The sequence below is a fragment of the Corvus moneduloides genome, chromosome 7, assembly GCF_009650955.1.
Source record: "Corvus moneduloides isolate bCorMon1 chromosome 7, bCorMon1.pri, whole genome shotgun sequence".
In the NCBI taxonomy this organism is placed as follows: Eukaryota; Metazoa; Chordata; class Aves; order Passeriformes; family Corvidae; genus Corvus; species Corvus moneduloides.
The window spans coordinates 24103427-24122015 of record NC_045482.1 but is presented as its reverse complement, the minus strand read 5'-3'; the positions used below and the strand labels follow the sequence as shown (position 1 = coordinate 24122015).

The following is an 18589-nucleotide window of genomic DNA, read 5'->3' as shown; positions in this document are numbered from 1 at the left end:
CCAGTGTCCCTGCCCCGCATCCCAGCCCGGTCCCCTCTTCGTGCACCCCCCAGCCCGCTGCCCACCATCACTTCTCTCTCGGGCTGGGTCCCGCTCCGCGGGGCGCCTCCCGGCCCCGCTCGCGGTCCTGTCCCCCCAAGCCCCACCCTGATGTCCGGCCGTCTCTGCCGGTCTCCGCTCTGTCCGGGTTCCCCCAGAGCCGGTTCTGGTAGCGGTCCAGCCCCGCCCGTTCCCCCTGCTCCCAGTCAGCCCGTCCCGGTGCAAACGCCCCCGCTCCGTCCCGCTCCGCTCGCATCCAGTCCCATCCACCGCCCGCTCCTGGGACCAGCCCCGCACCGCGACCCCGGCGCCGGGACCCCGCCGCGCTGCTGTCCTGCTCCCCCCGGTGCCCCCCGGTGCGGGCCGTACCCAGAGCAGGCAGGAGAGGCACAGCCCGGTCATGCTGCCCGCGGCGCGGCCCCGGCCGGCCGAGCACCCCGGCCCCTCGCTCCGCCCGCCCGCCCCGCCCCGGCCCCTCGCCGCCCCTCCGACCGGGGGGAGAAGGGGAGCGGCAAACCGGGCCCCCGACCCCGCAGCGCCCCAATCGAGTTGGCCCGGAGGCGTCTGGGACACCCCCCACCAACGCCAGCAGAGGGGCTGCGGGACTGTGGGGCCCGGAGTGGGGCTGTGCGTGTCCCAGGCCCCCTCCTCCCCACTCACACGCATTTGGGATCCATTTCCTCTGCTGACCGGGGGACACCCGCCACCCACGTCACCCTCATCCCTCCTCCGGCCTCCAGCGGGTCCTGCAGCGGGATGCACCCCCCCCATCCCCAGCCGAGTCCCCTGGGTGGTCCCGGGATGGGAGACGGGGAGGGATCAGCGGACATCCATGCGCGGAGCTGGGGGGCCTCAGCGAGGGGGGACAACCTCCAGGCGGGACGGAGAGCGGCTTGGCAGCCTGCGGCCTTGACGGGGATGGATTTGGCAGGGGGGTGCTCCAGCCCCTCCTGGGGGCCTTGGCCGGGTGGCACATGGTTCCCCCTCTCTCCACCAGTGCTGACTCCAGCTCCAGCCTGGAAACTTGTGCTCAGCTGGCCGTGACCATGAGGGTGTGAGTCAGGGTGCGGGACGTGCCAGGGGGAAGGACACACCGACAGGATGAGGCACGGCTGGCATGGAAACCTGGGCATGGAGAGGACGTGGGCACTGTAATGCCCCCCTCCCCATGCCTCAGATTCCCATCTGTACTCTGCATAAAACCGCCAGCCCAGAAAGGAAGGGCAGGGTGGGACGGGGGGGGGCTGCCCTCCCCAGAGACCAGGGTTGCGTCTGACTCCCCCCAAAATGCAGCATCCCCTCCCCAAAATATCCCTGTCCCGTTGCCCTCCACCTCATCACTATGCTGTGCCCACCCAGCCCAGAGTAGTGGTACCCCTGTGGGGATGTGCCAGCTGGGACACGGGACAAGGGGACAGCACTTCCCACCCCTCCATGCCAACGAGATCCAGGGACAGAGGGAGACTGGGGGGACTGATCCTGCTCACAGCACCAAACAAGCAAAGAGCCATTCCTGTCCACCCCCCCCCCCCCCCATCTTTACAGCCCTCATTAATCAACCTCGTTACTGCCCACAAATGAAAGCCCCAGTGGAGAGAGGTATCCACACCCCCCCATAAATCACCTGCTCCCATTCACTGCCGTGACAATCCCAGGCTCCTAAGAAGGGCAGGGACAAGGGTCATGCGACAGGGACACGGTGGCTGCAGGGACACAGCCCATCAGCATCATTTAAGGCTCGTTTTCTCAGCAGGGGGACACATACGGGGTCACTTAGCACAGAGACCCCCGCCATGGGTACTACTGGTCTGGGCATGTCCTCCCAGTGCAGGGCCAGCCTTGGCAGGACTCCGTGTCCTGGGGTCATGACATCCCCAAGGCCCCCACACACACTTCCAGCAGAGCTGTCCCCACGCTGCTCTTGGGTGCACAGGGCACACGCACACATCACACACATCCCCCCTGTGTACATTCCAGGACACACCCATGTACACCACACACACAGCCCATGTCACACATGGGGGGGGGGGGTCCCCATGTGTGTGGGTGCCTGTCGGCACGGGAAGGACTGGGAGACCCCCCTCTTATAGCTCACACCAACGTCAAAGCCCTACTGCTACTGCCCCCAGCACACAGGCATGTGTTAGGGGACACGCATCCCGTGGCAGCTCCCCAGAGATCTCCTGTGGACCCACATCCATGTGAGCTGCTGTTCACTCTCACCTCAGCCCCATCTGCATGCCCATGAACACACATGCACAAGTACACATGTGTATTACAGCCCTCCACGAGTCCCTGTTCTCACACCCACATCAGAAACACACGGACAGTGGTGGACATGGGACTGCACAATCACCAACCCGCATCTCACCAGTGCCACCCACCCACCCACAGCCCTGACCGCCCCCAGTACTCCCGTCAGCTCACAATCCCGTGTCCCCGGCACACGCTGAGGTCCCCAAGCAGTCAGAGGCCTCTCCTTCCTCCAGGCTGTGTCCCTGTCCTGGCATATACTGAACTGTCACCAGCCTGCAGTGACTTGCTCAGGCACTGCCCGGCAGTGGCTTTGGCACCTGCTTTTCTGGCATGGTGCAGCTGGAGTGTCCCATGCCATCGTGCCAGGCACGGGGCAGCTTCCCAAAGGCTGAGGAACCAAGTGAGGGTGGCGCAGTGGGAGTCCAGCACCCTTCAACAGCTTCCCCCCCTCCCTGCCTCAGTTTCTGCAGCATGGGTGGCGGAGAAGAGTAAGTCCCCACATCAGGTGCTGCATGGGCACAGAGATGCCCTGTGGGGCAATCCTTTGGCACGTAGATCCCAAACATGCCAGGTGTTGATGGACACAGAGGTGCCCTACACAGGGTGACCCCACAGGGGTCCCTCATGTTGGGCAGTTTCCTGGGCACGGGGAGCGCACACTGAGTACCTCATGGGCATGGTGCTCCCCAGTGCCAGGTGCTTACAGGTACAGGGATGCCCCACACTGGCCACTTTACGGGCACAGGGATTTCTCGTGGGGGGTGTTTTATGGGCACTGGGGTCCCCTCATGCAGGGCACAGCACTCCCATTGTGGGTTCTATAAGGACACAGAGACACCCCCTGCCTCTACGGTCTCTCTGTAAGGACACAGGGATCTCAGCAGATCCCTTAGAATGAAAGGCTCTACAGCAGATCCTCTCCAGTCAGGCACTGCAGGGGTCCTCGGGTGTGGGAAGAGAGGGTCACAGTGAGACGCTGTCGGGGGGCAAACAGAGGGACAAAGGACATGCCCTGCACCCTGGCATGCATATGAAGGGTTTAACCCCCAGATGCCCGGAGCAGGCAGGGCCAGCGGCAGCCCATATCCCCACTCGCCGCACCCCCGGAGCCTCCCCCAGCTCCGTGTCCCCCGCAGCCCCTAACCCTAACGCCGTGCCCGGCGATGCCCGCTTACCTCCCGGCGGCGGCGGGCGCGGAGGGGCAGGAGACAGGACACCAAGGACTTCCCCCAGCCAACCAAGGTGGCAAAGCACCAGCTCAGCCGGGTCATGGTGCCCCTGCCCGGGGCTCACCCGGCGGGGGGAGGGTGCAGGGGCCGACTCCTGCCCAGGGCACGTTCGGAGGGGCGGCCGAACCCAGCCGTGTCCCTCCGCCGGGGCCGGCCGCAACAAGCTCCGGTGACCGGGCAGTGCCCCCGAAGTGCCCGGCCGTGGGCACGGGGCCGTGCGACAATGATGAGCTGGGGGGCTGCGGTCCCACCGGGCCCCGTCCCCCCCGCCGGTCCCCCAGCGTCGCCTGCGCGCTGGCAGCCAGGCAGGGAGCACCGTGCCCGCCCCTGTCCTGCAGTGCTTGGGTGGGAGCCAGCTCCGACACGCTCCCCCTCCTCCCCCTCCTCCTTCTCCTCCTCCTCCTCCTTCTCCTCCTCCCGCACACGGGGCTCGGGGCTTGGCACCTCCGGCGCTCACCCGCCTGCCCTCCGGGCACGGCATCCCCTGGGGTGGATGCCAGACCTTAACAGGGTCCCCCGCTCCAGCGCCCTCAGTTTTGGGGGTGAAGGAGGTCGCACACCGTGGGTGCGATCGCAGCTCAATCCGCAACCCTCGCCCCAACCCTGCCTCAGTTTCCTTACAGTACGCCCTGCCCACCCCTAGCCCTAAATGGCAGTGCGTACACACGGCCGGGGGGGACTTCCCTCCCCCTCTGCCAGTCCTCCTTGTACCCCACCGAGCCTCTGCTCTTCTCAGGAGCCTGAGGACACAATCAAGGACTCCTCACCCAGCCCCCTTCCAGTGGGGTCCCCTCCCCAAAGCCTGGCTGATGCACCGTGCTGTGGGCACAGAATTACCGTGCGGAACCTCTCACTGCAGGACAGCTCCAAACGGCCCCGGGTACCTACACCTCGCCACGGGGCTTGCACAGGGCAGGGGAACAGAGTAACAGGGTGCACCCCCCTGGGCACCACACATCCCCCACGCACCCATCGGGGCAGTGCCAAGAGGAGCAGGCAGCAGCACACCCGGATGCTGCCATGATGCCGGGCAAGGACCCATCCCCACGGGGCAGCTGCTGGTGCCAAGCGTGGGCAGCGGTCATGCCAGGCATGGGCACTAATTGCATTTGCCTTGGGAAGGCTCCTAACAGCAGCAGTATCAGGGTGGGGTGCAGGGAGTTTGGGTGGTCCCCCACCCTTCGCGGCTGTCCCCCACAGCCCTATCTGGCACCCTTGGGGGAGCAGAGGGCTGGCGGGCAGAGGGGGCCAGTGAGCCTCAGGGAGGTGACATCACCGCTGGCTCCATGGTCCCCCACCCCCATTTAATTAGCAGATGGCCCCCGGCTCCCCCCCCCCCCCCCCCCCCCGGCGGGCAGCGCCAGGCCTGTGCGGGGCCATTAGCTTTATTGGCTGTGCTGAACCAGGGCCAGGCCTCGTTAATTGAATTGCACCCACGCCAAGGATGGGTGAGAGCCTTCTGTGCCCCCCCAGCCCCCGGCACCCCCGCCCTGGCCCTTGGCTGGGGCAGGGACGGGGGACCCTGCTGCCAGGCCGCCGCAGTGGCACGGCAGGCAGGGGCATGTCCCCCTGCAGGTGTTGGGGTCTCGCCCGCGCAGTGCCTGCACGGGGCACAGGGGCGGGTGCAATGAAGGGCACACACGGTGCCCTCTCAGCCTCACACCCACAGCAGCCACACGTGTACAGCTTGCACCCACACACGCAGCCGTGCTCGCACAGCCTGCACACACGTGCAGTCACGCACGCCTGCACACGCATGCACACACACACCAACACACAACCCCAGCCCAGCGGGCTGATGCTCCACCACCACCCAACACCCTGCCCACATCCCTGTCCGATATGGGGTGCTGTGCCCCATGCCCACGGTGCCACACACTGCGGGGTGGTGCAGAGCAATGGGATGCTGAGGAGGCTGGGGTCACCCCGAGTACTGCCGCTGGCTCCTCTATGCTCCCCAGCTGCACCCCAAAGGCCAACACCCACCCGGGAGCCAGGAGGGTGCTGGGAGGCCCAGGCTCCCACTCAGCATCACTTCCTACTTTCACTTTGGTGCTGAGCGAGGCCTGGCCAGGGGGACACGGGTGCACCCCAGGACACCCAGGTGGCTCAGGTAGGGGCAGCATGTGCTACAAGAAGGGGCATGGCAGAGGATAGGACATGGGCATTGCTGTGGCCATCCATCAAGGTGGTGGTGGGGAGCGGGATGGCAGTGGGTCCCCCTGCCTGGACTGGTGGGATGGGCTGGCATCAACTCTGACATCCCCCCACAGGAGTTTTTCAGTCCCCAGTCCAGAAGGAGCCCACAGGACAGGGATGACAAAGTACAGGGGTCCAGGCACAGTGGGTGAGGGGCACTGCTGGGCTGGGGGCTCCCTAACAAGAGGGAGCCTTGTCCAGAATGCTCTGGAAAGAGTTTACACACTGGCTCTGGGTATAGCCCCCATGTGGAGGCCAGATGCCTGGGGAGGGTTGTGGTCTTTGCTGGGGGGGCTGCAGCTCCTTCAGGGGTCTCAGTGCCCAGGGGCTGTTTTGCATGGAGGTGGCCTCTGTGCTAGGGGCTGCTGCTGGCTGCTTCTAGCTGAGTATAGGTCCTGGACCCCCTCCACAAAAACTGCGGGCAGGTTCTTCAAAGAGTTCTGAATTTCCATTCCTGTGGGAGAGCATCAGGGTGCCTGACACTGTCCTTCCTCTGCCCCTGCAAAAGCTGCATAGGGGGACCAGCCTTGCTGACCCTTTCCCCAGAACTGGCACACCCCAAAACAGGGAGCCAGGTGCTGGGGGCTAAGCTGCAGTGCCTGATGTGATGTGGGCTGGGCAGGCTGTGGCTTCTGCAGCCCCACCAACCTCCCACACTTCCTCCTGCCCAAGGTACAAAAGGAGAAGCAGGCAGGCACAGCGTGGGCACGGGGACATGCCAGCATACCCCCAGCACTCAGCAACCGCCTCGGGGCACCCCACAGCTCCTGGATACAGGTAAGGGGCTTCTCTTCCCAGGGGAAACTGAGGTACAAGTAGGATGGGCAGACACAAAGATAGCTCATCCAAGGTCTCTCAAGGGCATTGGAATGGGAACACAGGCAGCCCGGGACCTGCGTCCTTCTCTCCCACTCTGCCGTGGTAGAGGGCACAGGGCACTCACACACTTGGGCACGTTTGGGCGCACTTGTGCACCCACTCCTGTGAGTGCACGCGCACCCTGCCAGGCACACCCCCACACACACACGTGTGCTCCCCCACACCAGCCAGACACCACCTGCAGTGACAAGTCACAGACCTGCCACCTCCGTGGGCTATTTCCCTCACCCTGTCCCCAACCTGCCACCCACCCCAAAATCACTCCGCTGCAGTGTGGCCCCCCACCTCATGCCCACAACTCGCCCAAACCCCGTGCCAGCCACGCAGGCGTCATGCTGTGCCAGAGGGTTCTGCCTAGGGAGCTCAGTTTAGGGGGCTGCATGTCAGGGGTGGTGTGCCCCCTTGCTCAACCACCCAGGAGTCCATGCATTGTTCGTGATGTGAGTGAGGGAAGCGAGAGCAGAAGCAAAAGCAGCACTTCCTCTGCGCCAAACCCACATCCTGAATCCTGGCGAACAGGGACAGGGATAAGGACAGGGACACACTAGGGATAGGGTGGGGTTAGCCTCAGGAACTCCCCAAGGAATGGGAGCAAAGGCTGAGGATATTTAGGGGCAGGGCACATGGACAACTAAGGGGGTGCAGGATGGGACACCTTTGTCCACCCTGTGTGCTCTGGCCCATGTAGTGGGGGGACATGGGCAGGGTAAGGGGCTGCCTAAACCTACCCCCTCTCACCTTAACAGCAGGCAGCTCTGGGGTAGAGCTGGGGGGGGGGGGGGGGGAGACCCTCTCTCTGGGACAGAGAGTTCTTGGGTGCCAGGGGAGTGTCTGCCTAGAACCTCTCATCACTGCCCCTGCCTCTGCAGATCCCTGTGAACAGCCATGGCAGGGGAAGGGGAGCTCAACCGTGTCATCAAGGACCTGCAGAGTAAGTGTGCCAACCAGTCCCCTGCCAGCGTGTTCCCTGCATGGCACATCTCTCCTTGCACCCAAGTCATGGGCAGTGGGGGGTGTCACTGCCAGCACCGCTCCAGAGAATCCCCGTGCCAACCCTGCCACTGCTGCCTGCTCCCATCCTCACTCCCAGCCCCTGGGAACTACCAGTGCCCAGGAGGTGGCTGTGCTCCTTGTTCCCCCTGCTCTCCTCCTTCATCCCAGGGCAAGTTCCTCTTTCTCTTTGAAGAAAAGGAGGCTCAGGGGGAATCTTATCACTCTCTACAACTACCTGAAATGAAGTTATAGCCAGGAGGGAGTCAGTCTCTTCTCCCCAGTTACAAGGGTTAGGACAAGAGGAAATGGCCTCAAATTGTTCCAGGAGAGGTTTAGATTGGATATTAGGAAAAATTTCTTCATGGAAATGTTTATCAAGCATTGGAACAGGCTACCCAGGGAAGTAGTAGAGTCACCCACCCATGGAGGTATTTAAAAGACGTGTAGATGTAGCATTTGGCTACACACATGGTGGAGTTAGAAGTGCTGAGTTAATGACTGGACTCAATCTTGGAGGTCTTTTCCAACTTAGATTCTATGATTCTATGATTTTACCCACCATCAGAAATCCCCGAGGCCAGGAGTTGTGAGGCAGTGGGGAGAGGGGTAGGATGGGAGAAGGTGCCATGCCAGCCCAGCCCTGCCCTCCCACAGAGACCGTGGCCGAGCTGAACCGCAGCTACCAGGAGCAGAAGCTGCCGGTGACAGACGGGAGCCGGGAGCTGCACAGCCTCTGTGCCCAGCTAGAGTTCCTCCTCCAGGTACTGCTGCTCTTTGTTCCCTGCTGCTCCCTGCCTCAGTTTCCCCTTAGGCACAGCTGAGAGAAGAGGGGATCCTGTGTTAACCATTCTGGGAGTGGAATAACCCCACCCAGCGTTGTCTGGCCCTGGGCATCCGCAGCCACCCGGACCAGGCTCTCCCTTGCCCACACGTGCAATTACATGTGCTGCAAAAGAGAACTTGAGGCATGGAAGCAGTGAAGAGAGGACAGCCAGGGACACCCAGAACAACCCTGCTGGGGGAGCTGGCTAGATTCCAGCCCCACAGGGGACAGGCTGGGTAGGGGGGGGGGGCAGGGGACACTCCCAAAAAAGAAAATCCAAGCTTGTACCTCTGCCAGTTTGACCTCAAGGAGAAGAGGAGCTTCTTCGGGCAGCGCAAGGACTATTGGGACTTCCTGTGCCAGGGCCTAGCACGGTGCCGGCAGGAGCATGAAGGCATTCACTTTGTCACCTCCCTGGACAAGGTGGGCATGGGCTGGTGGGATACCCAGGGACTTGTGCACACACAGGGGCTTTTGCTTGCTTGTGGGTGCACATGCGCTTGTGCACAGGCACACACTCACTTGGGCACCAAGGATTTGCCCACTGGTGCTATAAATGGTTTTCTCCCCTCTGGGATCCCCACTGCACCCCAGCCCTAGCCCTGGGGACCCTCTTTCCCCCTGCATGGGCTGGGGGGGAGGTGTGGGGGGGGGGGGGAGTGAGAGGGATTGACAGCCCCCTCTCCCCTGCAGCTGAAGACCCCTGTGGGCAGGGGCCGAGCCTTTCTGCGGTACTGCCTGGTGCACCGGCAGCTGGCAGAGTCCCTGCAGCTCTGCCTCCTCGACCCTGAGAGCCTCTGGTGAGAGAGCAGGGGCACAGTGAGGGGATGCTCATGGTGGTGGGGGATGGGGCCAGGGTGGGCAGCGCACTGTAGCACCCAGTCAGCAGAGGTGCTTCAGGCATGTGTGCCTGTTCAGGGCATGGAGGGATGCATGAGCTTGTTTTGTGGTTGCAGCGAGTGGTACTACGCCCGCAGCCCCTTCCTGAGCCCCAAATGGCGGGCAGAGATCCTGGGCAGCCTCTATGAGCTGGACTGTGTCACCTTCCACCTGGCCCTGCACAGGGACGACCTGGACACCGCCTGGCCCATGTTCTCTGAGTGAGCCTGGGGACACTGGGGGCACCAGGGGCATTGGCAGCACTGGGGATGTCAGGGGCATCAGAGCCACCTGGGGCTTAGCATTGCAGAGAAGCATGTGGGCATTGCCCCACTGCCCTAGACCCCACACGGCACCCCAGATGTGCCAGCTCTCCATCTGTAGCCCCAGGAGGGCACAGTCACTGGCACACTGTGCCTGTGCCTGCAAACATGCCACATGCACATGTACACACACACAGAGCCGTCCTCTGCCAAGTATATCCCTGCTACAACACCATGACACTGTGACATCTGACACACAGGGACACCTGCTTGCACACCGTTCCCCCGGGCACACTTGTGGGGGGCACTCGTGGATGCAGCTGTTCCAGCACACTCACCTGTTCTGCTGCTCACATGCTCGTGTGCACACACTGCCACAAGCACACAGACTTGGGTTGATGGGTGCCACCTGTTCTGTGGGTGCTCAGGCTGGTGTCACCAACATCCCTGATCCTCTGCCCTGCTGCCCCCTAAATCCCTAAAGGCTGGCTGTGCCCAGGGAGTCCAAATGGAGGGTGATGATGCCCTATTCACCTTGGGGGTGCCCTGGTAGTCCTGAGCCCTGTGTCCCCTCTAGGACACTGGTACGGCCCAGCCCGGTGATCAGGAGCAGCCCAGCAAAGACAGCCCTGCAGACAGACAGTACCGGCACTGTGGCACATGGACGGTCCGATGGCATTGCCCATCCCACTGTGGCACCCCATGGGGCACCAGCCCACCCATGCCCACCCACTCTGGCTGCCCTGCAGGTGGGGAGTGTGGAGATGGAAGATATAGAGGGGGATGTGGAGGATGTGGAGGTGAAGAAGGACATGGAAGAGGAGGCTGAAGAGGAGGTGGAGAAGGATGACAGTGAGGATATAGAGGAGGTGAAGGTGGAGGATGTGGAAGTGGATGTGGAGAAGGACATGGAGGAGGATTTGGAAGAGAAGGATGAAGAGTTGGAGGAGGATGAGAAGGAGATGAAGGATGCGGATGTAGAGGAACTGGAGGATGCCCATGGCACTGGCAAAGCACTGCAGCCTGATGGTGCTGGAGAGCCTGGCATGTCCCCACTGCCCACTGGCACAAGGTGCATGCTGGGCTCCCGGTCACTGGTGCCCCGGCAGCTGGGTGGGACAGAGGCACTGGTGTCCCAGCTGAGGGCCGAGCTGGGTCAGCGTGAGGCAGCTGCACAGGCGCTGGCAGCACGGCTGGCACGGGCTGAACTGCGGCACCAGCAGCGGGAGGAGAGCAGTGCCCGGCGGGCCCAGCTGTGGGCACGCGAGGCTGAAGCACTGCGGGAAACCAACACCTTCCTGGAGCGGGCTCTGGAGGCAGCGGTGGCAGCAGGGGACCGAGGGGCACTGGCACAGGCAGAGGAGGAGGCACGGGGCTGGCAAGAGGTGGCAGAGGAGCGGGGTACCCAGCTGGCCAGGGTGCTGGCAGAGGTGGCGGCACTGACCTCGCGCCTGCAGGAATGCCAGGCAGCACTGGTGGCAGCAGGACGGACGAACATGCTGGAGGATGCTCGTGCTTCAGATGAGGTGGCTGCCGTGGAGAAGGTGCTGCAACAGGCACTGGAGCTCGCCCGTGGTCCCCAGGAGTCCCTACCAGACCCCAAGGCAGAGGGGGGGCCCAGCACAGTCACCAGCATGGCCATGGTATGGGCAAGTCCAAGGGGATCCCATGGTGGGCTGGGGGTTTGGGGTCCAGGACTGACCCCCCACTCTCCCCCAGCGCTTGGCCAGCCTGGCTGCCACAGCACAGGAGGAGACCTGGCAGAGCCGGCAGCAGCTCCAGGCCCAGCGACAGGAGATTGCACAGCTGCAAGAGGAGCTCAGCAGGTTGGGCGGGGACCCCTACTTCCACCACTCATCACCCCACAGTGGGACCGCCTATGTCCACCTGCCACATGGTTTTCCCTGGGACCCCCAATGATGTCCTGCTTGGACACAGCCGAACAGCCGCTGGGGATTGGCAGGGGGAGAGAGGGAAGGATTTGAGGGAGGAGGACTGGAGGGAGAGGTCAATTTGGGACTGATAGGTAGGTGGAGGGGTAGGTGGGCAGAGGGATGGAGTGATTTGGCATTAGTAGATAGAGGGAGGGAAGGAGGGATCACTTTAGGATGAATGGATGGAGATGGGATGGTGGATGGAGAGACAGAGGGATGAATCTGGGGTGATTAGATGCATGGGTGGGTGGGCAGAAGACCAGAGGTACGGGCGTGGAGAAGGATGGATGAACAGTGGGGAAACGGATGGGTGGCAGATGGCAAGGTGGCTGTGAGGACGGGGAGAGAGCTTGAGGATGGATGGGCAACAGCAGAGAAAAGAAGGGAGGGAGGGAGGGAGGGTGCGAGGGAGGATCCAGCGGCGGGAGGTTTATCCGCATGCATGGAGGGATGGAGAGACGACCGTGTGGGAGACAGGGGGACCATGTCGCCACTGCCCCGCGCCAGGGCCCGGCAGGACGGTGAGCGCTGGGCATCGGCGCTGCAGCGGGCGCAGCGGGAGGCCCTGGAGCGGGAGGCCACGCGCGGCGCCGAGCAGGCACGGCAGCAGGAGCTCATCCGCGACATGAAGGAGCGGTTGCTGGAGCTGCTGCGGTGAGAGCCCCGGAGACCTCCACACCAAGGGCAAGGGGACCCAAAACCCCTTTGCCCAGAGGAGGGCACCAGAGCCCAGGCAAATCCAGGGCTGACCCCTCCCCTCCCGCAGGGAGAAGGATGCCCTGTGGCAGAAGACAGAGGGCATTGACACTCCGGTGCCCAGGCCGGTGCCCCGCGACCCAGGGTTGTGTGCCCGCTGCCACAAGGATTTCCGCCTGCTCTCCCGGCGGTACAACTGCAGGTGGGCTATGGGGGGAAGGGGGGGGTGGCACTGGCACAGCGCAGGGATGGCTCAGCTCTCACCTCCTGCTTCCTCAGCAGGCTGTGCCAGCAAAAGGTGTGCCACACGTGCTCCATGGACATGGACAAGCACGGCCGCTGCTGCCTGATTTGCTACCAGCAAAGGCACCCGCAGGCTACATGAGCGGGGACAGCAGCACTGGCACCATGTCTGGGACACCTCCTGCCCTGGCTGCCTCCTCTTGGACTTACTGGGGACCCAGGTGTCTGGGGCCTGCATGCAGGTCCTGCTGCCCAACATTTTGGGTTTCAGATGTGTCTTTCTTGCAGCTGGTCCACAAAGAGGAAAACTACTCATTTCTGCTATCCCTGTGGCTTCCGTGTCATCTATCGGTCACTGCCAGATTGACACCCAGATTGCGTGTAGGGTGGGGGAATGCTGGTGTGGGGGTGTTCAAGTCCTCCTGGGGGGAAACCATCCCCAAAAAAGGGTGTTCCAGCTGCAGCCAGGAGGAGCCATTGCCTGCACCATTCCACGGGGGGGAGGGTAGACAGCTCTTGGCCAACAGCCCTGGCTTCCTACCATGCTGCAAGGAACCACTTGGGCAAGAGGTTTCTCAGATGCAAAGGGGATGGGCTGTCCTTGCTCAGCACCCCTACCGACCCTGCTCTGCCCCGAGTCCCCAGGCTTCCCACCTGGGTGCTAGGCGACTCCCATACTCACCCACGAGCCAGCATGTGGGTGACACCCACTGATGCCCCCATGGTTATGGACCCCTAGGAATCTGGATCAAGGTCAGTGGAGGAGCAGTATGGGACCGCAGTGGAGAGATGCTTAGGAGTGCCAGGGCAGGCATCCTGAGGCTTGGCACACAGAGTGACAGGAGAGTCCCCAGCAGGGTCACAGTCCTTTCTTCAGCTCCTCAACCCCGGTCAAGTGTCAGCCCCAGTTGCCCAAGCCAGGGCGGAAACATCCCGGTTGTGTAAGGGACAGGTTCCCAGCCCTTTGCACAACAATGTCATGACACCATGGTTGGGGGGAGCAGGGGTGCCTGGGGTGCTGGCACCCTTCAGGCAGGGGTCACAGGGCTGGCTCGGTGTGAGGGGCTGCTCAGGGATCTTTCAGTGATTTGCTCTGTGGGGGCTGAGATTGGGGTTGGGAAGGGAATGACTTTGTTCCCAGGTGGGATAGACTCCACATGGAGACCTCTGTACCAGGGAAGTGCCAGGACCTGTCTGGGGAGCTGTAGGAAGCAAAACCTGGGCTTGGGTCCCATTTGGGGATGCACAGGATGTCGAACCCTGTCCTGGAAGCAGGGTTACCCACACTCTGACAGGCTCAGCTGGCACCACCGTTTTGGCACTGTCCTCAGAGATGTGCCCTGGCCCTGTCCTGCCATCTCCTTTCCCATGGCAAAGAGGAGCCAGACATGGGTGACCAACCCACCAACTCCTTTATTGCTGGACGGTCACTGGGTAAAAACACCATTCCCACAGCAGGCTCACAGAATCCCCAGGGTCACAGGCTTTGTCCCAAAGTGAGGGGAGGGTGCACACTTGACATCACTCCCCTGGCAATGGGGTCCGACCACCTTGCCACCAAGCCCCCTTCCAGTTGGGGTCCAGCATCCAGTGGTGGCCCTGCCCATCCCCATGGCATCACCACCCACATTCCAGGGGGTTGGATGAGGATGCTGAGGTGTGTGGGGTGCTGGGACCTGCTGGAAGCCACAAGGGCTGGGTCCCAGAAGGGCTCAGAGGGTGGTGGATGTATTGCCGGAGGTGGAGGCATAGGAGGTGCGGCCGTAGCGGGCAACAGCATCCTTGCTGATCAGCCCACGCTGTGCCAGGATCTTGAGGAAGCTGTTGCGAAACTTTTGACCGATGAAGGCATAGATGATGGGGTTGATGCAGCTGTGGGCAAAGCCCAGGACCTGCGTGACAGAGAGGGCTGTGTCGATGCGGTTCCTCCTCTCACAGGTCTCGGCAATGGCCCGCGTCCTCATGAGGGTGTCGCTCACCAGCGTGATGTTATAGGGCAGCCAGCAGATGAGGAAGACCAGCACCACAGCGAAGATGACCTTCATGGCCCGCTGCTTCTGAGTATTCTTGGTCTGCAGGAGGGTGTGGATGGTGACGCCGTAGCAGAAGAGCATCACCAGGAGGGGCAAGGCAAAGCCGAAGGTCTGCGGCAGGATCCGCAGCACCACCCGCCACTTGGCCGTGTCCTCGCCACTGATGCGCTCGTAGCACACGGTGCCATTGTTGGGTGAGCGGAAAGCCTCACGGAAGAGCAGCACGGGCAGGGAGAGCAGCACGGAGAAGACCCAGATGCCCAAGCAGACAAACTTCACCCAGTGCCTCTTCTCAGTGGCAGCCCGTGTGGCGTAGACGATGGCCAGGTAGCGGTCCACGCTAATGCAGGCCAGCAGAAGGATGCCGCTGTAGAAGTTGGCTTCCTGCAGCACGGAGATGGCTTTGCACATCACAGTGCCAAAGACCCACTCGTGGGCTCGGTAGGCAGCCCAGAGCGGCAGGCTGAAAGCGAAGAGCAGGTCTGCCACAGCCAGGTTGAGCAGGTAGACATCGGTGACGGAGCGGCTGGTGTGGCTGGAGGTCACCACCAGCACCACCAGCCCGTTCCCCACCACACTGAGGATGAAGACAACGCAGTAGATCACCACCACCAGGTACTTGTTGAGGACAGAGTTTTCAGGCCGGCATGGAGAGGATGAGATAGCAGTGTCAGGCATGGCTGTGCTGTAGTCATAGGTGTAGTTGTAAAGGGAGAAGATGTTGGAGAAATCCCCACTGAAGGATAAGGGCTCCATTTTGCCTGTGGAGCACAAAATGGCATGATGTGGAGTGCCAGAGTGTTGTGGACCAGGGGTAACAGCATCTCTGAGTCCTCTGGCATTTCCATTGCCCTCCAGGTCCCCTCCCAGCCCGTGGGCAGCTGTCCTTCATCACTCCACTACATCCACACTGTGCCAGGTGATGGTCAGTGCTGCAGGTAGACACTGTTCCTCATACGCCCCCCTGTAAAACACCCCCTGAATGCCTCAATCTCCTCCATTTCACCCCAGTTCTGTCCCTTTCCTGACTCCTGTGGAAGAAGGGGTTCCCCCATAGACTGATCACCTCTTCTCAGGTCAAGGGGCTTCCCCATCAATGTAGCACCACATCCCTCCAGGAGACACCTGGCTCCTCCAGAAACCCTAGGCTCCCCTGCTTACTGTGGGTCCTTCAAAAGCCTCTCAGCTCTTTGGGGCATCTCAGAGCCCCTCAGGGCACCTCCAAAGGGTCTTCAAGTACCACTGTATCTCTCCAGCTTCTCCACCCCCTCAAGCAGTGCTGCATGGAGCTGCTCCTCGTGCCACCTCAGTCAGCCACAAGGATGCAGTCACGGTGCCTGGGGCAGGCAGCACTCAAGAAGGTCTGAAGCTCTTTCTGTGCCCTTCTTACCCCCTCCTGGTCTTGCTCCTGCAGGAGTCGTTTCAAGCCCGGACGGAAAGACATGTCCACACTTTGCAGGCAGCTTTGGAAATATTACATCTCTGGTTTTCCTGTTGCTCAGCTGGGCACCGCTGTGTCCCCCCGTGCTCGGCCTTCAATGGGGAAATCACAGGTGGCAGTCGCTTTTCCTGTCTCCTCACACAGAGGAGATGGTGAGATTGCTCTGTTTCTGCCTCCCCAGACTACTGGCTTTCAGCCTTCTCCCAGAATGGATCTGGACTCTTGTTTCACTCTAGTTTCACCCCTCTGCCCCACTTCTGAGCCCCCAGCCCCTCCAGGGCTTGGAGATGCCAGGGCTTGGGACTGCTTGGGGTGCTGAGTCCCCCCAGTGCTGTGGGGTCCCCAGCCCCAAACTGGCCCTGTTTGAACACAAACCGTCCCTGGGACCAACTTTCCCCTTTTGCCTGATGTGAATTCCCTGCCGCAGCTGGGCTGGTGCCACTGCCCAGAAGAACCCTCCCTGCTCTGCTGTACCCTCTCTTGCAGTGATCCGGGGATGGTAATCTGGGATGGTGATCCCAGGGTGGTGATGCTGGGATGCTGAGGCATCAGCATCCAGAGGACCTGCAGCCAGGGATGCTGCCAGTGCTCATGGGGGAATGTCCTCCCAAGTGGGGCTGCCATGGGCACGGGGCAGAGACTGATGCCAGTGCTTCCCCTCCATCTATTTCTGGCTGCTTCTTTCTGCCTCCCCACTCCAAAATTCTGGTGGTTCCTCCAGAAACGGGTATTCCCCGGGTACAGCACACACAGATACCCCACAGCTGGCCCAGATGGGGGAACAAGCAACACTCCATTTCCCCTCCTGACCCTGGCGGGGCTGGGGGGACAATGGGGGTGGCCCTGGGGCTCCCAGTGGGAGGAAAGAGGGACATGCCATGGGAAGCATCCTCCCAGCTCATCACTGTGCAAGGAAAGGGGAGCAGGCACTTTTTCCCCGCAGCACCCAAGGCTGACGTCCCTGGGGACTACAGACAGTTTGCAACCCAGATGAACCCTCAGCACAGCCCTGGGCGCTCCAACCCACCACCTCCCTCTACCTTCGCACCAAGCAGCCTCTTGGGCAGCTGGAGCAGCCCACCCAAGTCCCCAGCCTGCTCCGCATGTGAAGGGGCTCAGATGGGTGCTGTGGGGCTGTCAAAGCCCAAGGAAAGCCACAATCTCCAGTGGAGCAACCCATGGACTCACTGCTTGCTGCTCTTGCCGTCCCCTGAAATCTGGGGTCTTCTCCCGATCCCAAGCTGTTTCTCACTGGGAAGCACACAAGCACAGGTTTAAATCCAGATGTCACCCCCAAAGGGCTCCAGTACGAAGTGTGGTGGGATGCAGGGCAGCACCAGACCCAGGGGTCTCAGCAGCTGGAGGATCCCTCACCTGCACCTGCTGCCGTGCCGCCTTCCAGTACCCCTTTCCTCCACCGCCCAATTTATACTGCCCGGGCAGGAAACGTTGCAAAATCTTCTCCAGCATGAAGCGGAAGTGGCAGCCAAAGGGACCCTTCCCTGGTCCCCCCAGATGCCTTTCCCAGGCCAAGGGGAGTCCACAGCCCCCTGTCAGGCTCCTGTCTCAGGATGTCCAGGCCGCCCTGCACCGGGGGTGCACCCAGGGGTTCATTGTCATCCCTGCAGTGATGCACCCCAGGGGTCTCCAGTTAGGGGTCTCCATTTTGTCCCCAGGCCCTCAGTGGATGCGAGGATCCCCTTCAAGGCACCCCTGTGTGCTGCAGTCCCCCCAGGAGAGCAGAAGCTCTTTGAGGCCGTGGCTAGTGGGTGATGGCAATGCAAGGCTCTGTGCCTCAGTTTCCCCATTGATAGAGCAAGGGTGGTGTCAGCATTTGGGGGATGCACAGGGAGACTTCAAGGCTGGCTTGCCCTCTGTTGGGGGTTGCTGTGGGGCACCCCCCCAGAGTAGAGTCCCATGTCCCTCCTGCCCTGGCTGTGCCATGTTATCAGAGAGAGCCGTGCCCCTGTGCCAGCCCCACAGACTTAGCGAATGCCGTGGCTCTGAGTACCCCTATTGTCTTTAGGGGAAACCTGCACATGAGGGCATTCCCCATGCATCCCCATTCTGCTGGGATTCTCACAAACCCTTCGAGCACCCCCATCCTCACAGCTTTCTGTGCTTGTCCATCGTACGGGTACCCTATGTTTTCAGGGCACCTTTCTTCCCTGGGGGCACCTGGCAAGTGCCACCATCATATCCCGTGGGTATCACCACAGACACAAGGACACTCCTATTCTCTGGGAACACCTGCCCGGTTTTGGGCAACCCCCAGCTCCAGGGCACCATTACAGGCCCCCTAGGATATTCCCACGCCCTGTATCACCTCACATTTTTGGGGCCCTGTAGCTCTGAAATTACCCATTTTGCAAGACACCATTTTCCCCTGTAAGCACCCCCATATCCCTGGAGCACCAATTCTTACACAGACCCCCGTACGCTGGGGCGCACCTGCTACTTCCTGGAGTGTCCTCATAATCCTAAAGCCACCCCACTGTTTCGGGGACCTCCATACACTGGGAGTACTCCATGACCGAGGGGGCACCTCACACTTTAGGGGACTTCCATACCCCAAGCGCACCCCATATCCCTGCCTCGGCCCAGCTGGCGGTGATGCCCATACCACGAGCACCCCCCAGCCCACCCCTGTATCTCGGTCCCACCACATTTAGGGGACAACCT

At 61.8% G+C, this 18589-nt stretch overlaps 3 protein-coding genes across 5 annotated transcripts in view; 1 reads left to right on the top strand and 2 right to left on the bottom strand.

The window, feature by feature from the left end:
- Positions 1 to 785, bottom strand: part of TNS1 (tensin 1) — a 66301-nt gene extending 65516 nt beyond the window's left edge. Inside the window, exon 1 of one of the 2 annotated variants that reach the window (XM_032115394.1) lies at positions 700 to 785. In XM_032115394.1, the coding sequence (XP_031971285.1) occupies positions 700 to 705 (6 nt within the window). In that variant the 5' untranslated portion in view covers positions 706 to 785. Of the gene's footprint in view, positions 1 to 408; positions 427 to 699 lie in introns of those variants that run through there. The other variant, XM_032115392.1, reaches the window with a different exon arrangement.
- Positions 786 to 5542: 4757 nt separating this feature from the next.
- On the top strand, positions 5543 to 12757 carry RUFY4 (RUN and FYVE domain containing 4). 2 transcript variants are annotated; one of them, XM_032115255.1, is made up of 12 exons: positions 5543 to 5637; positions 6396 to 6500; positions 7472 to 7533; positions 8250 to 8356; positions 8716 to 8841; positions 9112 to 9218; positions 9375 to 9518; positions 10138 to 11203; positions 11280 to 11386; positions 12002 to 12148; positions 12261 to 12392; positions 12473 to 12757. In XM_032115255.1, the coding sequence occupies exons 3-12, from the start codon at positions 7488 to 7490 to the stop codon at positions 12573 to 12575; spliced, it is 2085 nt and encodes a 694-aa protein (XP_031971146.1). In that variant the 5' UTR covers positions 5543 to 5637; positions 6396 to 6500; positions 7472 to 7487; the 3' UTR covers positions 12576 to 12757. The 2 variants fall into 2 exon arrangements, with proteins under 2 accessions (XP_031971146.1, XP_031971145.1); XM_032115254.1 differs by having other exon boundaries at positions 12470 to 12757.
- A 1090-nt stretch (positions 12758 to 13847) lies between these two features.
- On the bottom strand, positions 13848 to 17257 carry LOC116446908 (C-X-C chemokine receptor type 2-like). Its single transcript, XM_032115382.1, has 2 exons — positions 17096 to 17257; positions 13848 to 15227 (listed from the first exon to the last, which is right to left on the bottom strand). Exon 2 carries the CDS (start codon positions 15220 to 15222, stop codon positions 14146 to 14148), a length of 1077 nt encoding a protein of 358 aa, XP_031971273.1. The 5' UTR covers positions 15223 to 15227; positions 17096 to 17257; the 3' UTR covers positions 13848 to 14145.
- Between the last annotated feature and the right edge of the window lie 1332 nt (positions 17258 to 18589).